Below are 20,876 nucleotides of genomic sequence, written 5' to 3' on the forward strand. Positions count from 1 at the left end.
GGGCTTGTGACTGCAATAACAGCGGGGCCTTCTGGACATGTGGGTTTGACAGGTCAGAAAAAGGGGAGCTAAAAGAGAGGAGGCTCAGAATGCGAGTACAGGGACTGACAAGGAAGAAACTGGAGAGGGCTGGCTTTGAAAGTGTGGGCCCAGTGATGGCGTGGGGACCAATGGTGAGGATGGGGGCAGGGGACGGGAGGCTGGGAGGGTTGCGGGCCCTGGGGGCTGGGTGGAAATGGTAGACACCGAGGGGGGCATAACGCTGCCACAAAGAAGAAAGGGCGCAGAGGCAACCGGTCCGGCTGGGAAGGACCCGGAGAGTGGGGCAGCAGTGGATCGGAGGGGCAGACCCCAGGAGCCGGGAATGGGCGGTGCGGGGAACGGCAGGTGCGGGGGGCGGAGCCCGGAGAGGAGGAGCCAGGAGGGGGCGGGGTCGACGCCGGGCGAGCGGGCGGGGTGCGCCGGTCCGCTCCTGCGAGAGCAGCTGGGCCCGCGGAGCTGGAGCTGGATACCGAGCCGGGGCCCGGGCGGGAGTCGGGGCCAGGGCCGGGCCGGAGCGGGCTCCAGCGATATGGGGTCGGCCGACTCCAAGCTGAACTTCCGAAAGGCGGTGATCCAGCTCACCACCAAGACGCAGGTGCGCCCGGGGCCCCGGCCTCCCCACCCACCTGCCGGGCTGGGGGCTGGGCAGGGCTGGGGGGCTGCAAGAACTTGGCTTGCCGGGAGGTAGGGGGACCAGATGGCCAGGAGGGTGACGCTGAGGCCAGGGCCGGAGAGAGACCCCTTGGCCTGCATCCCAGGGCTCCATCCCCTAGCCCCCACCCCCGGCCTTCTCTCCCGGGAACATCCGTTTTCCCGCAGCTGCTGCTGCCACCGTAGGCTGACGTGTGCCTACTCTCCAAGCCGGCGTCGCCTCTGTCCGCCCCTCTGTCCGCCCCCCCCACAAGCCCCTCCAGCCTCGCATCTCCAACCTCCCCCCAAAAAAAACACCTCCCTGCTCTCCTCCCTGTCCCTCGGTGCCCGCGGGTCCCGGAGGCACAGACCCGGCTGAGTCAATGCAAACAAAGCCGGCCGGCGCCCTCCCGTATCCGTGAAACGGCTGGTGCTCGGCAGCGGCCTCGCTGGGCCCAGGTCGATGCCCACGGCCAGGGAAGGCCCAGGTCTTGCTGGGAACACGCAGAGTGGCGGGCAGCGCTGCAGCCTGGCAAGGGGACCTGCTCCAGGTCTATGGAATCCAGGTTCCCAGCTGGGGACCACTGCTCCAGGGGACTCCCCCTTTGAGGCCCAGCGGTGGGGTTGGCTGGGTTTGCAGGTACCCTCTGTTCTCTGGGTCAGGGCTAAGAACCGTCCAGGCCGCCCTTGATACCTGAGGGTATCTTTCACCCTAGGCCAGGCTTTCACACTCCCCTGAGTCCACAAGTGGCACAGAGGCCACCTCCTTGCCCCCAGCACAAGGACCTGGCCCCAGCAAGCCCTCTTCCCTGCCCACCCCTCTCTCCTCACTCTTTGAGCCAGGCTGCTCTGGCCACAGAGATGCCCAGCTCTCACTCCTGCGATCCCCCGCTTTCAAGGGAGTCAGGACCTGCTGCCATCTGGGACTTTCCTCCTACCCTCGCCCCCAGGGCTCTCTCTGGCTCTAGGCAATTAGAGTGGGTTCAGGGGAGCCATTTCCCCACAGCCAGTTGGTCACAGCTCCAGAGGCCAGACCTCTGGTCCCACACTCTCTCGATGCCACAAGAGAAAGGTCAGGAGCCTGGCAAACAGCCGGAGCCTCTGGAGAGTCCAGCCCCAGCTGAGAGGCGTTTGATAGAAACCAGGCCTTGCTTCTCGCCACTTCCCCCATGGCTCCTGGTTATTTCTGGCACTTGGCTTTCTTGGCACGGGGCTGCTAGATCTGAGGGTGGCAGGTGGGCCAGCCTCTCAGTGCGGGGCCGTAGGGAGAGGAAGGGAGGGAGGCCTCCATGTTTACCTACCTGGCGGGGGGAACACCTTGTTGGAGGAACGAGGTATGGGCTGTAGCCTCAGCAGCCAGGGTCCTTTGCCAGGCCAGCAGGGCCACGTCCCAAAGGATCTGCGTGGACAAGATTCCTACATGCTCCGGTCCCCTCCCCAAAATGCAGTGTGCCTCCATCTTTCCCTGGCTGTGGCCCTGTGACAGGGCTGACTGAGTTGGTGCTGTCTCGTTTCCCAGTTGGGGACAGTGAGTTGGCTTGGGACAGGACTGGAGCCAGAGATCAGCCTGGATCTCCCTCTGGAGGGCCCTGGGCCCGGGCTGCCTGGAGGGAGACACCCTCAGGGATGAGGCCACCTGCCCTGTGTAGTGACCTGGCTCTGGCAGCTCAAGGGTCGGGACCAGATCCCAGATGGTGTTTCCAGACCTTGCCACTCAGTGTCCCCAAGGAGATTCAGGCCAGCTGTGTCCACAAGGTGTCCTCCTGTCCCAGGCCCTCAGAGACTGTGCTGTGAACACAGATTTTTGTTCTGGGCAGCAGACAAATGGACCAGGCACCTTTTCCCGTGGCCTGGGCCGAAGCTGCCACCGCTCGGCCTTCCTTGCCTTCCTGTGCTGCATCCTGTTTTCTTCCTGCCTCGGGTTAGGCCTGACCCCGGTCCTGAGGGCCAGCAGCTTTGGCTGTGTTTCCGGAGCCTTTCCTGGTGTGGGTGGGGCCCTGGAAGGGGCACATTCCTGGACCTGGGACCCTCTCCTAGATCCTGTCCATTTGGAGATTGTTTGCCGTAGGTCAGATGATACCGGGTGGGTCCGTGTTTACATGTGTGCACACGTACCTGTGTGTGTGAACGCCGTTGTGACACAGTCCTCCGGTACAGGTCACCCTTAGCAGGCTAGAGCACTGCTGGCGCTTCCCTTCTCCCCGCCACCAGAGAGGTTCAAAAGATGCAGCTGGTCCCCCAGGCTGGCGGGGGCTTTGGCCTGAGCAGGTCCTGGTAAAGCCATGCTAAGACTATCTGGTTTCCCACCAGGGTAGCTCAGTGCCCCTGGCAGCTTGGACCTGTCCACCTCCAGCAAAGAAACTGGCTTGGATTTTAGAAGCTTCCTTGCATTGGGTGGAGCCCAGCTGGGGTGACTGAGGCAGGGGCAAAGCCATGTCCCCCATCCAACAAAAGTTCCAGTGACCCTGGCAGTACCTATAGCATCAGGTTAGCCTGGTATGGTCAGGTAATGGTCACCAAACTAAAGTGTCTGAGCCACAGCTGGGACCAGGTGGGGAGGCCCAAGTTGGGGATGGGGGAGGTGAAAGTCTTCACTCCTGAAGTTCAAGGCCAGCTCCCAGAGCTGGGATTTTTCTCTGCTTCAGGTCTGGGCTGCCCTGGGGCCTCCCAAGCTCCCTCCTAAGGCTCTCTCCTCATTTTGAATTCAATCCCCAGGTGACTTTTACCTGATGAACTAGGTCAGAGGTCAACTCCACTTGATGAGTGTCTGCCCCTTTAAGAGGGTAGTGGTTACGTGGGAGGTGGGGAAGGTGGCTTCCCAGAGGTGTTCCCAGATGGTGGGGGGGGGGGCTCTGCACGTTTTCTGGGTTGTTCCTTCCCCACTCCCACCCCAGCCACCCACACGGGGATGTGCTTCCCCTGCATCCCCGTGAGTGTCAGAGAGCTGTCTGGACTGAGGGCATGAGGGCCAGCAAACCCCAGCCCCGGGGACCCTCCTTTGGCCTTTGTTCCTCTTCGCCAGCTAACTCGCTCTACCAGTTCTGGGACTGAGCACGTCCTGGTGCCAGGCCTGCCCTGAAGGCCATGGCCACATGCCGCCCTGTACCTCAGAGGGGGGCATTGTTTGGGGGTGGGCTAGGGTAAACCTGGACCTAGGGGGAGGCTTGTGGCCAGGCCTGAGTTTGGGCAGCCCCACTGGCTCTCAGCTCTGCCCCGTGACGGGGCTGAAGGGATCTCTCTCTAGGACTAATTACAGCCTTTGGCTGAACAAATATTGGCTGAGTGTCTGCCCTATGCCTCAAGTGCATGGTCAGGGGAGAAGGGCTGATGGACTAGTGGGGCTTCCAGGCAAGCCCACCCAGACCTGTTGGGGACTATGATGAGTGACTGAGGGGGGTTCCAAGGTGGGAGGGAGCCCGCTGGTCCAAGCTCTGGGAGACTTCTTGGAAGAAGCGGCTTTGGAGAACAGAATTATTTTTTAACAAGATTCATATTTTTTTCTGGTGGTGAGACTGATGCATGTTGCATGCGGATTTGTGGTGGGGTAGCAGGGCCCCATTATCAGCCCTTTCAGAGAAGGCAAAAGTCTAGGTTGATTGGAGCACCCCAGAAGATCTCTTGCAGGAAGTGCTGTTCAGAAGGGTATGAGTGTCTCAGAGGCCCCTCAGACAGATGACCATTCAAAAGGGAAAAATAGTAACACGTGCACTTACAGAAAAATATAAAGAAAAAAATAACCACCCCATGAGATAATTGCTGTTGACATTGTGTCATTTTCTTCTAGGCTTTTATTCCTGTATAATTTAACACAAAATTGTGATCATCCTATAGTTAATTTTATATCTTGCCTTTTTCACATAACATTGTACTGTGAGCATTTTCCATTCATTCATATTCTTTGAAGATGTGATTCCGATGGTTGTGTAATATTCCACCGTATGCGGGTGCCTTAACTTTTCAAGCATTTCCCCAATTGTTGGTTATTTAGGTTGATTCCAACTTTTCACTGTTATCACCTCTTCAGTAAACATCCTCATACCTGCACTTCTCAGGTCATTTCCTTAGGAAAGATTTCTAGAAGTGGAGTTCATCATTCAAATTGGTTGTCTGTATGACTGACTATATAACTTAAAAGGCATACGTGTGTTGAAGGCATGTTGCCTTGATAGGACCGGTGGGACTTTGGGATGTGTTAGAAGGGGCGGGCGTGCTGAGAAGAGGGGACAGTCTGAGCAAAGGCAAAGAGAAAACATGGCAGGGTTGTGTAGTTGGGATAGTAAATACAGGTGTGTGTGCACACATACATGTGCGCGTGTGTGGCTTGTATGTGTGTTTAGGTGCGATCTTGGCTGGCTCTCTGGCCAAGGTCTGGACTCTGCAGGCAGTGGGGAGCCCTAAAGATTTTTGTTGAAGGAACAATGTCTTGGGCGCTGTGTTTTGAATGCGTGTTGAGGGCAGCGTGGAGGCAGGATTGAGGGGGTGAATTTGGAGGTGGGGCCCTGGCAAGAGTGGCCCGAACTGCAGCACAGGTGGTGGATACTGAGAGGAGCAGGTGTTGTCAGAGAGCCGTGGGATGACCCCTTTAGATTTGGCATCTGTTGGGTATACCAGCAGAGGGTGGAGGCTGGGGCCGAGGGGGCAGCCTGGGTGAGTGGAGATGAGCATATGTCCCCTTGTCTTCTTCCTAGGGGGAGGGGCACGGCCTGGCTCTGGTCCCTGGGCGCTTGACTTAGGGGTGTAGCCTGGGGAGGCCCCCAGATGGGGAGGGCCTGCCAGAGGGGGATGGTGAGTTACTCAGGGTCACACAGTCCCTCAGGGACTGGGCTGGGCTTTGGCTACTGGATTCAGTGTCCAGCTGGCCCCTGACCATATGTGTCAAGTGTCCCGAGCCTGCCTGTGCCAGCCGGGGCTCATGGTGGCTGAAGGATGTCTCCCATGTGGGAAGGTTCCTGGCACCGGCGGGGATGGAGGAGGGGGCTTCCCTTTCGGAGGCTCCCTTGGCTACAGGGTGGGCACACTGTGGACCTGCTGGCAAGAGACCACGTAGCTCTGGACGCTGCATCTCCCCACAGCCCGTGGAAGCCACCGATGACGCCTTTTGGGACCAGTTCTGGGCGGACACGGCCACCTCGGTGCAGGATGTCTTTGCACTGGTGCCAGCGGCGGAGATCCGGGCAGTGCGAGAGGAGTCACCCTCCAACCTGGCCACCCTGTGCTACAAGGTGAAGGGTGCCTGGGCCCTCGCTGCTGCTCCCACCTGAGCCATTTCCCACCCTCCCAGGGAGGCGGGAGCTGGCCCAGCCCTGTGGTCCAAGAGGGCAGGCACCCGGGAAATCCTCCGCCCAGGTTGGAGTGGCCCCAAGTCTTCACCCACTTCTCCCCCGGGCTGGGCTCTGGGGGAAGTGGCAGTGCCACCCGTGAGGGCTGCCTGTGGGTGACACTTTCCATAGGTCAGCTCGTGTAGCTCACCTGTGCAGTTGGTACTGCCAGTGTCGCCATTTTACAGATGAGGAAACTGAGGGCCAGAAGGCTGGTCACGTAGCAAGGTCTCAGCCAGTGAGTGGTGGGCTGGGTCTCGCTCCCAGGATGCTCTAGGCTGCTCCCTGGCCCACGTCCCATCCTCCGGGGCTGGCTGGCCCTGTCTGGAGAGGCGGTCCGGTAGGGTGGCCCCACCGTCTCTCCCCCTCTGAAGCCTGGGGTGCCCAGCCTGACGCCAAGTGCCAGGAGCCCACTCCCCACCCTGCCAGCGTGCCTCTCTGCGCATCCTCGCAGGCTGTTGAGAAGCTGGTGCAGGGAGCCGAGAGCGGCTGCCACTCGGAGAAGGAGAAGCAGATTGCCCTGAACTGCAGCCGGCTGCTCACGCGCGTGCTGCCCTACATCTTTGAGGACCCTGACTGGAGGGGCTTCTTCTGGTCCACAGTGCCCGGGGCCGGGCGAGGAGCGGTCCGTGGACCTGGCCGGGGCTGGGCGGGAGGTGGAGTTGTGGTGACAGGGAAGGAACCCCTTCGGGGGTTTGGGAGGGGTAGACGTAGGGGCAGTGCGGGTGCTGCTGAGGAGGGGGGCCAGCTCTTCCTCCTTGAGCCCTCGCTTTCTCTCCCATGGGGGTCTCTGCCTCTACAGCTGGGCAGAGATGGGGGCAGGGCAGCTGGGCCCTCCCCCCCGCTGCCCCACCCCCTCCCTGGCTTTCCGTCCAAGCAGCTGGCAGGGGGGTGGGGAGGTGGGCAGTGGTTCCCAGCAGGGCTGAGGCTCTGGAGTTGAGGGGACTCCCCTGTCCCCTCCCAGTCGGTGGGGAGGCCTCCTCACTGGTACCAGCCCTGCTCCGCACTCTGTCCCGCTCCTGCCTTGGGAGGTGTGGGGTGATTGGGGTCTACTTCCTCTTCCTCCTCCCTCCTCTTCCTCCACCCCTCTGCCCGCGAGCGTCTGCCTGGGCCCAGACCCCGTCCTCCTCGCATCCCCCCCCCTCCAAGTCCTGGGGCCCCCTCTCCTTAGCCGGCTACCACTGAGGGGGCCTATAGGCGCTGTGTCCCAAGCAGGGAGAGGACGATGATGAGAACGCCCGGCCCCTGGCCGAGTCCCTGCTCCTGGCCATCGCTGACCTGCTCTTCTGCCCGGATTTCACCGTCCAGAGCCACCGGAGGAGCACCGTGGTGAGAGCCCCCCAATCCCCGCCCGCCGGGCCGAGGAGGGCTCTGGTCCCAGGTTGGGGCCCGTTGAAATTCCCTTGGGCAGAGGCTGCTCCAGGCAGGCTGGGCTGCTCCAGGCAGGCCGGGCTGCCTGGCACGCTTGGTCCCGGGGAGGGGTGTGTGGCTGGCACGGCGGCACGGGAGCCAGCTGGTACCCGGCCCTGCCCCCTGCACCCAGGCGGTCGGGCACAAGCAGCCATTGTCTTCGCCTGGGCCGTGGGTGGAGGAGCGGGGCTTACACACAGGAGCCCTGGCCCTCTCACTGCCCGTGGACCCGTGGACTGGACCTTGACTCTTCTCCGTCCCCCACTCCCACGCACCACCAGGGGCACCTGATCCCATTCTGCTCCCTCCCTGTCTCTCTCTCCCCGTCTCAAACTGGATTGAGCAAGTACCAGACTGAAGGGAAAGGAGCTTTCAAGAGGCTGCGAACATTCATTGCTTCCCATGTGCATTAGCACCTGGGGTGTTTTGAGGGTCTGTCTTTAGGAGAATATGAGGGTCTCTGCCCCCAAGGATGGCGGGGGGCTTGGGTTGGCCTGATCTCTCCCTAACCCTGTCCCCAGGACTCGGCGGAGGACATCCACTCTCTGGACAGCTGTGAATACATCTGGGAGGCTGGTGTGGGCTTTGCTCACTCCCCCCAGCCCAACTACAACCACGACATGAACCGGTGAGCTTGCTCAGGGTGTAGCTGGACCCCAGGCCTGGCCCCCTGCACAGTTCAGAGAGGGAACCACGCGTGGGCTCTTCCAAGGAGACCCTACCCACTCGTGACCCAGCTTCAGCCTCACAGGGAGAAAATGGAGTCATTTCTTTTCATGGACCTGAGCTGGGGCTGGGCAGGGTGGGCGCCCCCTCCTGCAGGAGAACCGCGATCCTAGGTACTGAACCCTCTCCTCTGTCCTTCCTGCCCAAGGATGGAGCTGCTGAAGCTGCTGCTGACGTGCTTCTCTGAGGCCATGTACCTGCCCCCAGCTCCAGACAGCAGCAGCATCAATCCGTGGGTGCAGTTTTTTTGTTCCACAGAGAACAGGTGAGGGGCCCCTGGCCTTTCTTTCCATTTCTCCTCCTCTTGGTTCCAGGCAGCCCCGCGCTGAGGCCGTTTGCCAGCCCTGTGAGTCTTATTTGAGGGGATGTGCTGCCCCCTCGTGGTGATGACCTATAAGAACAGTCACACCTTACGCCAGCTCTGTCCCATGTCCCATTGGGGGGCCCTGGATGACCCACGCCTGGGTCCTCCATCTAGAGCCCTGTCATCCAGTAGAAATAGAATGTGAACCACACATGCAACTTAAACATTTCTAGTAGCGACCTTTAAAAATAAAAAAGAAATAGGTGAAACTCATTTTAATCATGTATTTCATTTAACCCAATATATCTGAAATATTAGCATTTAACATGTAATCATTATACAAAATTATTGAAATGTCTTGCATTCCCTTTTCATAATAAGTTTTCAAAATCAGGTGTTTAGTTTACATTCACAGCACATCTCACTTCAGACCAGCCACATTTTAAGCTCTCCGTAGCCACATGTAGCTTGTATTGGGCAGTGCAGTTTATTTTATTTTCTTTTTATTGGCCGCACTGCGGGGCTTGCGGGATCTTAGTTCCCCAACCAGGGATTGAATCCGGGCCCTCAGCAGTGAAAGCACCGAGTCCTAACCACTGGGCCGCCAGGGAATTCCCTGGGCAGTGCAGTTTATTCAGTGGGTGGAGAGGGGGCGTGATAAAAACCCTGAAGGGTGGGGAAGCCCCGCCCACATGGGGGCACTTATGGGCAGTGGGGGGGCATAGGAGCACGTGGAGGTGTCCCATGGCTGGATGGAGTATTTAGAGCAGGTACGCATGCTCCAGCTGTGCAGCTCCAGCTGTGCCCAGGGCTGCGCCGGCTGCACAGGGGCCAGTGCCCCTCAGTGTCATGGTTCACCCTCTTCTAGACCCTGATTCCCACATGGCAGGCCTCATCCTTCAGGTTTTGCTGGCTGCCTGCCCCTTTCCCCCACCCCCACCCCCAACTCCCAGAAGGAGGGAGAACCCAGGTGACTCTCTCCACCGGGCACAGTCAAAAGCTGGCCAGAGTTTTCTTTCTCACCAGCCTTATGGGGCAAATGGCCACCTTTGCCACTTGATTAACCTCCTTGGGTCTCAGTTTCCTCATCTGTAAGATGAGGAGCTTGACCTCTGATGTCTTACAAATCTCTGAACGGAGTCATTCTGTGCTCTGGGAGCTGGGGGATGGGGCACAGGCTTTGCCTCCCAAGGGGAAGCCCGCCTTCCCTGTGGGCCCTCCAGCCCTTGTCTGAAGCCCCAAGGAAGGGTACCTGCCCCTCAAAAACGTCAGGGGCATGTCCTTTATACATTTGCCCAACCCTGTAGATCCTACAGCGTCGAGAGTGAACCCTGGGGACTTCCCTGGCGGTCCAGTGGTTAGGACTCAGTGCTTTCACTGCCGAGGGCCCAGGTTCGATCCCTGATCGGGGGGAACTAAGACCCCACAAGCTGTGGCGTGGCCAAAAAAAAAAAAGAGAAAAAAAAGTGAATCCTGATGTAAGCTGTGGACTTTGGGTGAAAATGATATGTCGATGTAGGGTCTACAGTTGTAACAAGTGTACCACCCTGGTGGGGGATTGTCGATCGTGGGGGAGACTGCACGTGTTGGGGCAGAGGGTACACGGGAAATCTCTGTGCCTGCCTCTCAGTTTTGCTGTGAACCTAAAACTGCTCTAAAAAGTATTTAAAAAAATAATTAAGGGGCTTCCCTGGTGGCGCAGTGGTTAAGAATCCGCCTGACAATGCAAGGGACACGGGTTCGAGCCCTGGTCCGGGAAGATCCCACATGCTTCAGAGCAACTAAGCCCGTGCGCCACAGCTACTGAGCCTGCGCTCTAGAGCCCACGAGCCACAACTACTGAAGGCCGCGTGCCTAGAGCCCGTGCTCCGCAAGAAGAGAAGCCACGACAATGAGAAGCCCACGCACCGCAACGAAGAGTAGCTCCCGCTCTCTGCAACTAGAGAGAGCCCACGCGCGGCAACGAAGACCCAACACAGCCACAAATAAATAAATAATAAATAAATGTTAAAATTAATTTAAAAAACCAATAGGCTTCAACCCCTGGGGGTGAAAACCTAAGGGGTGTGGGCACGCTATCCTACAAAGAGCCCCTCAGGACTGGCCATCCCACTCTTGGTAATAAATTCCTTCTGGCCTTGGCCCAGCCTGGCCTGGGTCCCAGATGCAGGCAAGGATGAGGGGGGCGGTCTCTCCTCCTTGGCAAGGGGTGAACTCCTGGTTCTTCTCCGTGGCCCGAAGATGGGGGCCTGGCACTGAAACCCTCGTGGAATGAGGGGGCTGGCCTGGCTGACCCTCCCACCTGGCCACGGCTGGGGGCGGAGGGAGGGCTGGGCTGGTGGGTGGCGTCTCTGAAGCCCCGCCCCTCCTCTCCTGCCACAGACACGCCCTGCCCCTCTTCACCTCCCTCCTCAACACCGTGTGTGCCTATGACCCTGTGGGCTACGGGATCCCCTACAACCACCTGCTCTTCTCTGACTACCGGGAACCCCTGGTGGAGGAAGCTGCTCAAGTGCTCATTGTCACCTTGGACCATGACGGCGCCACCCCCACCGTGGACGGTACCACCACAGGCACAGCCATGGACGATGCGGATGTAAGGACGGGAGAGGGAGGGCAGCCAGCCCTGCCAGGCTGTGGGCGGGTGGTACCCCCTGTAGCGGAGCTGGGCAAGGGATATCCAGTGGGCACCTCGTGGGGGTATCTGGGGTCAGAGGGGGTACCGCTGCACTGCCTAGGCCTGGGGTTGGGGCTGGGGGGGGGAAGGCACCTGCTCACCCCAGGCTCCGCCCTCCGCAGCCTCCAGGGCCCGAGAACCTGTTTGTGAACTACCTGTCCCGCATCCATCGCGAGGAGGTGAGTCCAACGGTGCTCTCGCTCTTGTGGGTTCTTGATGCGCACCCTCCGCAAAGGTTGTGGCCTTGCAGGGTGTGAGGGGATGCAGATGAGATGGGGGTAGGGAGGGTAGGGAGGGTAGGGAGGGCCCTGACCCCTACATGAAGGAACCACGGTCCCCATGGACTCAGGCCACCACAGTTGAAGTAGTGATGGCAGGACTGCGAGCGTCTTGAGACTCAGAAAAGGGCTGATGGCCTCAACTGGGTTAGGGTAGCCGGGAAGACTTCCAGGAGGAGGTGGCTCTGATGTCAGGTTCGGTGGGGGAATGACAGTGGACGGAAAGGCCAGTCGGACCTGAGTCCCTGTGTCTTGTGACCTTGGGGGAGGTTCTTGTTCTCCCAGAGCTCTAACCTCTGCAGCTGTGACATGGGGACAGTAACTGTGCCCTTGCCTTGGAGTGAGGATTAGCTGAGAGCACAGTCCGGCAGGCAGCTGGTGCTCAGTGAATGACAGCTCTTTGAGGATAGAATGCTCCTCACGTGTCACAGGGCGATGGGGAGGGCTGGAAGGATGTCACCCGTCAGCAAGGAGTCCAGGTGGGCAGGAGTCCAGTGTGCGTGTGAGGAGGTCACGAGGAGCAGATGGAGCCTGTGGTCTGGCGGAGCGGCAGGGTGCTCTCTAGACCCGCCCTGGACCCAGCTTCTGAGGGGGCTGCCCCCAGGACAGCTGTTGATGCCACTGGCATCTGGGCCCCTCCGGCTCTAGAGGTGGGATCAGGCCCTGGGGGGCCCGGAGGCATTTGTGGGAGGCCTGGCCAGGAAGTCTGGATTGTCAGGAGCCGGACTGGACAGGCCCCTGCTCTTCCCCCACCCAGGACTTCCAGTTCATCCTCAAGGGCATAGCCCGGCTGCTCTCCAACCCCCTGCTCCAGACCTACCTGCCCAACTCCACCAAGAAGATCCAGTTCCACCAGGAGTTGCTGGTCCTCTTCTGGAAGCTCTGCGACTTCAACAAGGTGGGCTGGCCTCGGGGGGCCCAGGCTGGCGGGCCCAGGCTGGCGGGCAGTGGTCTGCCTCAGGGATGGGGAGGCTCCCAGGAGGGGGATAGGGTGGGGCAGAGCTGCCCCTCCCCCTGACTCCGCCCATCCGTCCGTTTCCGCCTCCCCCCAGAAATTCCTCTTCTTTGTGCTGAAGAGCAGTGATGTGCTGGATATCCTGGTGCCTGTCCTCTTCTTCCTCAACGACGCCCGAGCAGATCAATGTAAGGCTGGGCTGGGCTGAGGATCCCTGGGGGGGTTCCTCGCGGACGGGCAGTTTCGGGCGGTCTGTCCCGCCTCCCAGCAGCTCAGGCCTGGTGCCCCGACCTCCCGGGAAGGGCTTCTCCCTTTACCCCCAAGATGGGTCCCCACCCAGCGTGGTGACCCCTCCCCTGCCACGTGCCGCAGCTCGGGTGGGCCTGATGCACATCGGCGTCTTCATCCTGCTGCTTCTGAGCGGCGAGCGGAACTTCGGGGTGCGGCTGAACAAGCCCTACTCGGTGCGCGTGCCCATGGACATCCCGGTCTTCACCGGCACCCACGCCGACCTGCTCATCGTGGTGAGGGAGCTCCCGCCAGGCCCTGGGGCTGTGCTGTAACGTCCCCTCGGCTGAGTCTGGAGGCGGCAGGGACCCCATGGCTGCGCCTCTGCCTCCCCGCACAGGTTTTCCACAAGATCATCACCAGCGGGCACCAGCGGCTGCAGCCCCTCTTCGATTGTCTGCTCACCATCGTCGTCAACGGTAGGGGGGGGCCCAGAGCCCGCCTTCCCCAGGCTCACCACCAGGGGGCGCCAGGCCACAGGCTGACCTGCCGCTGGCTCCCTGGTTCTAACCGGCTGGGTACAATGGGAGTATTAGGGCAGCCAAGTATGTACTGGTCAGTTTTCTAGTAGCCACGTTAAAAAGGAAGAAGGAAGGAAAGAGAGGTGACAGTAATTTTAGTATCTATTTAATTTAATCTGTTGTATCCAAAATATCATCATCTCAATATTATGTAACTAGAATACAAAATTATTGAGATGTTCTACATTCGTTTTTGAATCCAGTCTTCCAAATCTTGTGTGTGTTTCATAAGGGCAGCACACATCCATTAGGGCTACGTTTCTAGCGCTTTATGGCCACATGTGGCTTGCGGCTGAGGTATTGGACTGCGCAGGTTTGGATGAGGGCCCCGCCCACAGGCAAGGGCTGTAGATGGCTGCCTCCGAGCTGGGAGGGGGCTCAGGCTGACAGGGGCGCTGGACCCAGCGAGGTCGGGGGCCCAGGGCTGGGGCGGCATGACTTCCGCGTGGCTGCTTTTTGGAGAGGAAGGTCCTGAATGGGAGGGGCTGACTTCTCCGTGGTCCGGTTTGGACTCCAGGGTGGGTGGGATGTTGTAGGGCCTTGGTGACCTCTAGTAGCTGCATCGTTGGACTGTGAGTTCTGGGGCCAGAACCTCACCTTCCATCACTGGCTCCACCCCACAAATCTTCACTGAGAATGCATTTGTGAACAAGATAGCCACCAGCCCTGCCCCATCCTGAGGGAGAAAGACACAGGGCAAGGAAGCACACAGATCAATCTGTGACTTCAAGCCCTGTGCAGCCTCGCATTTCTGACTCCCCTTCACAGGCTGTGCAGAAAATCTCTATCTAATTATATGGGGAATATCAGCTTGATATTCTATTAAAATTTTTTTAAACGATATTTTTAGTTTTTGGCTGCACTGTGCAGCTTGTGGGATCTCAGTTCCCTGACCAGGGGATCGAACCTGGGCCCCCTGCAGTGGAAGCTCGGAGTCTTAACCACTGGATCTCCAAGGAATTCCCAGCTTGATGTTCTAGGAAGAGTTAAAGATCCTGTGTTTGTATCCCTGCCCAATCATTTTATAACTGGAGAACTTTGGGCAAGTTCATGAACCTCTCTGAGCCTCAGTTTCCTCATCTGTAAAATGGGGATGGTCTCCTCTCTGTCCACCTCCCTCTCAGATGCGGGGAGGAGTGGGGGAGATGGAGTGTGTGAGTGGCTTTGTAAACGGCGCAGCTGTCCACAGGGGAGGGGCCAGGGTGGAGCCCTGGGGCTCTGCAGGAGGCATGGCCAGTGTGGCCTTAGCCTCTGGTGCTTGGTCTTCCTGACTTTTGGGGGGACTTCACAGGCAGGGGGCAGGGAGGGTGTGGGAGCAGGAGCATCGTGTGCCACCCAGGCCCAGGATGTGCTGGGGTGGTTGGAGGGGGCCCCAGGAGTGAGCCGACCCCTCCCCTGCAGTGTCCCCCTACCTCAAGAGCCTGTCCATGGTGGCCGCCAACAAGCTGCTGCACCTGCTGGAGGCCTTCTCCACCACCTGGTTCCTCTTCTCTGCCGCCCAGAACCACCACCTGGTCTTCTTCCTCCTGGAGGTCTTCAACAACATCATCCAGTACCAGTTTGACGGTGAGGCACCGGCCCAAGCCCCTGGCCTGGCCTCGGGGTCAGGAACCAGAGTGGGCAGTGGGCGAGGACACCTCCCCATCTGAGGAGGGCACAGCCCTCCACCCCCCTGTTCGTTTGTCCAGCGTGCATTTATTGAGCACCTACTGCATACCGGACCCTGTGCCAGGTGCAGGGGATTCACTGGGGAACAAAGCAGAGTGCTCCCTGCCCCGTGGAGCTCACAGCTGGGGAGGGGGCACGGAGGGGGACTTCAGACAGATGGTCACCCAGACAAACAGGCCATCTTACATCTGTTGAGAGGGAAGTGCAGAGCGGCATGGTCCTGCTGGGTGTCACAGATGCTGGGCTGCCTGGTGTCCGTTAGGGCCTCGCCACTTAGCTCTGTGACTGTGGGCACATAACCTCTCTGAGCCTCAGTTGCTTCATCTGTAAGATGGTCATAACGATAATTCCCAGAGTCACCATCTCAGAGGGTGTTGAGAAGATTAAGTAAAATAATCCCCAAAAAGCACTTATAGCACTTGCCTGGTGAACTAAATATCAGCAGTTATTATTTCCCAAATAAGTAACGTTTGCACTGATCTATGAGGGATGAATGGGGGTGAGGAGGGGTAGAAAAACATGGGGGGCGCACAATATATGCAAAGGCCCTGGGGTGAGATGTGTTGAAGTGGAAGCAGAGCAGGGTGGTGAGAGGCAGGGACCAGAGTGGTGGTTGGGGCATTGAAGGCCCAGAAGGCGTCTTTGATCTCCCGGGAGCCAAGGGCGTTCGGCGTGGGCGACAGGGCACGGGCACACGCCATATCGTCCTTCTTCCCGGTGACCCGACTTGGGGGACACTCAAAGTATTGAACAGCTGGCTTGGTGGGACACTGACACGCTGGGCCCACCCCACTCTGGCAGCTGTCACCCCTTAGTGCTGGGAGGTGAGAGGGTCCGGAAGGTACCAGGGAGGGGCAGGGGCGGAGCTCAGCCCAGAAGCGCTTTTCCCGAAAGGTAGCATCCCGGTGTAGCCTCAGACCACATATGCTGCCCGACGCCAGCCCTGCCCGGCTCCCTCTGTTCTGTGCCCTGTGCTGTGCTGGGTTAGACACCCTCCTGTCCTCCAAACTCCCCCTCCCAGGAAGACACCCCGATGAAGGGGGTGGCAAGGGGGCCTCCCCGAGACACGCTTCCTCCGCACAGGCAACTCCAACCTGGTCTACGCCATCATCCGGAAGCGCAGCGCCTTCCACCAGCTGGCCAACCTGCCCACTGACCCACCCGCCATCCACAAGGCGCTGCAGCGGCGCCGCCGGGCGCCCGAGGCCTTGTCCCGCACCAGCTCACAGGAGGGCGTCTCCATGGAGGGCTCCCACCCCGCTGCACCCGCCGAGCCGGGCACCCTCAAGGCCAGCCTGGTGGCCACCCCAGGTCTGGTGCTGGCGAGGGGCAGGGTGCCGTGCCGAGTGGCGGCAAGGGTGGGGGTGGAGGTGCGGGGGGCCCGGGAGGGGCAGCTTGGTGGGGGGGCCGGGCCTCGGGGCTGAGCGTGGGGAGATCAGGCACAGCATCTGCGAAGTGGGGAGAAGTTGGAGACGCTCGGGGCCGGCCCCAGGCAGAGGCTTTCTAGGAGGGGCGCTGTGGCAGGAGGCCTCACCGCTCCCCACCCCTCCCCTCAGGCATTGAGAAGCTGACGGAGAAGTCCCAGGTGTCAGAGGATGGCACCTTGCGATCCCTGGAGCCTGCACCCCAGCAGAGCTCGGCAGAGGGCAGCCCAGCCTCGGAGGTAGGTGCGAGGGGCTCCTGGCAGGGCTGGGGGGCGAGGCTGGGCTTTCCCTTTCTCCCTGGCCTCCGGGGTGTAGGCCGGGCCAGAGCACTCAGCAGCAGAGGGGCAGGTACCCAGTGCCCAGGGCATCGGGATGGGCACTGATGGCTCTCTGGGGATGGGGGGGCCTCTCACAGACCCCTCCCTTGTTTATTGGTCACGGGCTCAATCCCTTGGCCTTGAGACACCTCATCCATCAGCCTTATCTAGGCTGGGCTGGCCTTTACCCGGTCTGCTCAGTCAGCTCCTGGCCCTAAACCTGTCAGTGGGCTGGGCCGGCTCAGGCAGGGCCTGGGGACCAGGGCAAAGGTGCTGGGCTGGCCTATCCCCTCCTTTGGGAGCGAGTCCCCTCCCTGCAACGTGGGCCAACGGGGAGACCTCGTTGCCCTCCCGGTTCCAGACTGGGAGGAACTGGGAAGGGGAGATGCCCTCCCCCCCCACAATCCCCCCCGCCCCCCGCCCCCTCTCCCCACATCCCTCTCTCTTATTCCTTCCTGGGGACCAGGAGCCCAGCCAGGCGTGGAGGGAGCAGCGGCGACCATCCAGTGCATCAGCCGGTGGGCAGTGGAGCCCGACGTCCGAGTGGGTGAGGGTGGGACAGATGGCACAAGGTGTGGGGGGGTGGTCCGGGGCTCCTAGCCCTGGGAACAGCTCAGGAGAGGCTTGGATGGGAATGGGTCCAAATCCAAGGACCGGCCCGGGTCAGCTTAGGGGTCAGTCCTGTCTCATGACCTTGGCCTCTCTGGCTTGGTTGCTCCCTCTGTCTACACTGTCCCAGAGTTTGTTCCCCAGCAGGGTTAAGCTTCAGTTGTCCACAACCCTTTCTTAGTAAATCACCCTTTCCAGCTTCCTTCGCCGAATCACCTGCCCACTCCCTTATATGATTCCTGAGAGCACCGCTAATTGCATTTCACGGGGATAATTAATGTCCCTACCTCATCACGCCATTGTGAGGACCAAAGGGGATACTTTCTGGGGCTTCCCTGGTGGCGCGGCGGTTGAGAGTCCGCCTGCCGATGCAGGGGACGCGGGTTCGCGCCCCGGTCCGGGAAGATCCCACATGCCGCGGAGCAGCTGGGCCCGTGAGCCGTGGCCGCTGCGCCTGCGCGTCCGGAACCTGTGCTCCGCGACGGGAGAGGCCACGACGGTGAGAGGCCCGCGTAACACACACACAAAAAAAAACCAGAAACAAAGGGGGATACTTTCTCCCGTTGCGGAGCACAGGCTCTGAACGCGCAGGCTCAGCGGCCACAGCTCACGGGCCCGGCTGCTCCGCGGCATGTGGGATCTTCCCGGACCGGGGCACGAACCCGTGTCCCCTGCATCGGCAGGCGGACTCTCAACCACTGCGCCACCAGGGAAGCCCCAGAGGGGATACTTTCTGGCACGTAGTACATGCTCAGCGAGAAGCCCCAGCTCTTCCCATGAATAGCAGTCACCGTGTACGGGCACCGCGCTGTGCCAGGCCCTTGCTGTGATGAGCGGGGATGCCTTCTGTCTCGGGGTGTCCATGGTTTCAGGTCGGGGGTCAGGCCTGTGCCGCAGCCTCTGGGGGCCGTTTTGCCAGCCCAGGAACCCCAGTCCGTCCCGCAGGTCCTCTCCTGGAAGTCGAAGCTGCCGCTGCAAACCATCATGAGGCTGCTCCAGGTGCTGGTTCCCCAGGTGGAGAAGATCTGCATTGACAAGTGAGGCTGGGGGCGGGCTGGGCGGCTGGGCGCCGGGGGTGTGGCCGGAGCGGGGGCCTCGGGGGTCCAGGGTGAGCCCTCTGCTTCCCTTGGCCTTCAGAGCGGGCACGTTGGAGACCCTCCTCTCCCTGGCAGGGGCCTGACGGACGAGTCGGAGATCCTGCGGTTCCTGCAGCACGGCACCCTGGTGGGGCTGCTGCCCGTGCCCCACCCCATCCTCATCCGCAAGTACCAGGCCAACTCGGGCACGGCCATGTGGTTCCGCACCTACATGTGGGGCGTCATCTATCTGAGGTGGGCCCCTTGGGGGTGGGGCAGTTACCGGCCTGGGTGGGTCTGGCGTCCACCCGAGGGTCAGCTCGGTGGGGCTGTGCCCCACTAGGGTGGTGGGGTTAATGCCGAGACAGTCAACCAGGGTGGTCTTGTCTGGTGGAGGGTGGGCACCCACTTCCCCAGGGGAAGGGGGCAGAGAACGTCAGGGCGGGAGAACGACAGCCTCGTTCCTCCCCAGTCTTTCCTGCGAGGCGTCCCGGCACCTGGGTGACAGTGCACTCCCTCTGCAGGAACGTGGACCCACCTGTCTGGTACGACACAGACGTGAAGCTGTTTGAGATCCAGCGGGTGTGAAGATGGAAGCCTGCAAGAGGCAGGGACCAGGGGAGGCCGGGGACCCTGGTCCCCCGATGTTCCCCCCCCCGACCCACCATTCTGAGCTTTAAGTGACTATGGTCAGGGCTGGGGGCTTGAGTGGCTGAGTCCGGAGTAGGCCCCTTGTGGCTGGGACGGTGGGGGCCGGGGCTGCCCCCTGCCTCCAGGCTGGACGGACGGAGAGGAACCTCCTGTCCCCAGGGCTGCAGCCCTCCACCAGGGGCCCACCTCACTCTGGCTCCCCTCCGGGACCCGCTTCTGTGCTGACCCTCAGTGCCCGCCTGGCTCCTGAGCTGCCCAGCCCTGGAGGCCACCAGGTCACTCTGCCCTAGTGGGCTGCCCAAGAGGGAGTCTTGGGTGGCCCCTTGAGGCACCTGGGCAGGGTGAGGGGAGCCTTTCCAAGCCTCCTGACCTGAAGCCGCCTGGGCCAGGCCTGGCTCGCTGCCAGGATCCCGGGAAGAAGGAGGGTGACCAGGATGCTTGTGGAGGAGGCTGGGGGCTGACAGACACCGAAAGCCAGATGAGGGGACCTTGTGCATTTTAGGGATTTGGCGTGGGGTGTTGAGGGTCTCCCGCTGTATTCTTCTGGGTCAGTGAATATAGCCTGGCTGGGCTCTTATACGGTAATGGGGGCCGGGGAATGGGGGCGGGGGAACAGCTGATCAGCCCTCCCCGCCCCTGCCCACCGCCTGATGACTTGCGAGGAGGGGGACCAGGAAACCAGCGCCCCTTCCTCCTGATTCTGGCTTCTTGGTCTCCCTCACCCCCCCTGTGTCAGTACAATCTTTGCTCTGTACAATCGGCCCCTTTACACAATAAAACCCCCTCTCCATGCCCTGCCTCTTTGTGCTTGCAGGGGAGGGGTTCAGGCCATGGCTCTCGTTTTCAGGGAAACTGGGGACTCTGCCTCCCAGAATCAGGCCCCAGAGGGCCCTCGGTGCGCACCTGGGAACCAGCATTTGTCATTTGCTTGGGTGGGGAAGTGGAGGGTCGGATGCCCCAGGCTGTGGCCCCCCCGAGAGAAAGAGCCCACACAGGAGAGGCAAGGGGCCCGCCTCCCAGCCTCCTGCACGGCCCCCAGGCAGCCACTGAGACGGCGCTGGGGGTGCGGCGCCCAGCTGCAAGGGGTGCAAGCCTGGCCTGCAGGGTCCGGGGCTGCCGTCCCTGGGCCTCACCCTGGGCACAGTTCACTGTTTGCGCTGGGCTCAGGGAGATGGATGGGCTGTCAGTGCCTGCCCCCACCCCCCACCCCCGCCAGCCGATGGCTCAGAGGATTGGCAGGCCTGGGGCGAGCGGCTACAGAAAGTCCCCGGGGGCTCCGTCCTGGGGAGAAGGTGTGCTGGCGAGGGGTGGGGGGATGTGAGAGCCCCGGTTCCTCTCTTCCCACCTCCTCCCACGGACCAGGCAAGGGGAGGGCCAGACAAAGGGTTGAGACCCCTCGTGGCCCAGAAATAGGATTGTTCCAGCCCCATGGCCCCGCCCAGGAGGACTGTGCCTTCCCACCATATACACAGAGTGCCCTCTCTCCCCGGGAACAAAATGCCAGGAAGCCCGAATGTAATCGATCAAACAAACAGGGTTTATGTCAGCGGGGAGAGAGCTGTTGACCCCTGCCTGGCAGCTAATTAACCAGCTCATTAGGAGATAGGGTGTGTGGGGAGAGAAGGGCAGGGCTGCCTGCCGAGCTGCGAGCTTCCAGATGTCCTGGGCTGCGCTTGGCAATGCAGGAGGCAGACCCCCAAGGCCTGGCTGGGTAGGGGTGCCCCTCCCCAAACTCCCCGGAATCATTTAGGGCTGACCGTGCCCGAGACTAGCTGTGTGGTTTTCCTGGGGCTGCGCTGATTGTGGTGGTGAGCAGGGGGCAGGTATGTGCTCAGTCCTGGGTGTGGGCCTTAACAGCTCAGTGTTCAAGGCCTGCCCTTGGCCTTGGGCTGCGGTGACCACCCACCCCAGTGAGGTTCTGGGGAAGAGGAGGCTTTGGGGAATCCAGGCTGGTCTAGGTCCCCCTGGAATGGGGCATCTGG

General features: G+C 60.8%; 1 protein-coding gene across 10 annotated transcripts; it reads left to right on the plus strand.

Annotated features, from left to right (window-relative positions):
* The first annotated feature begins 437 nt into the window (after positions 1–437).
* Positions 438–19,686, plus strand: HID1 (HID1 domain containing). 10 transcript variants are annotated; one of them, XM_067021947.1, is made up of 19 exons: positions 438–637; positions 5,745–5,894; positions 6,445–6,615; positions 7,203–7,319; positions 7,922–8,028; positions 8,275–8,391; positions 10,813–11,026; positions 11,230–11,286; positions 12,143–12,283; positions 12,438–12,528; positions 12,713–12,864; positions 12,969–13,047; positions 14,551–14,715; positions 15,901–16,128; positions 16,374–16,480; positions 17,025–17,105; positions 18,113–18,204; positions 18,340–18,498; positions 18,768–19,686. In XM_067021947.1, exons 1-19 carry the CDS (start codon positions 572–574, stop codon positions 18,829–18,831), a joined length of 2,358 nt encoding a protein of 785 aa, XP_066878048.1. In that variant the 5' UTR covers positions 438–571; the 3' UTR covers positions 18,832–19,686. The 10 variants fall into 10 exon arrangements, with proteins under 10 accessions (XP_066878048.1, XP_058904536.1, XP_058904537.1 ...); XM_059048553.2 differs by having other exon boundaries at positions 440–637; positions 7,206–7,319; XM_059048554.2 differs by having other exon boundaries at positions 440–637; positions 7,206–7,316.
* Positions 19,687–20,876: the final 1,190 nt, after the last annotated feature.

This window comes from Kogia breviceps, chromosome 19, assembly GCF_026419965.1.
Source record: "Kogia breviceps isolate mKogBre1 chromosome 19, mKogBre1 haplotype 1, whole genome shotgun sequence".
Classification (NCBI taxonomy): Eukaryota; Metazoa; Chordata; class Mammalia; order Artiodactyla; family Physeteridae; genus Kogia; species Kogia breviceps.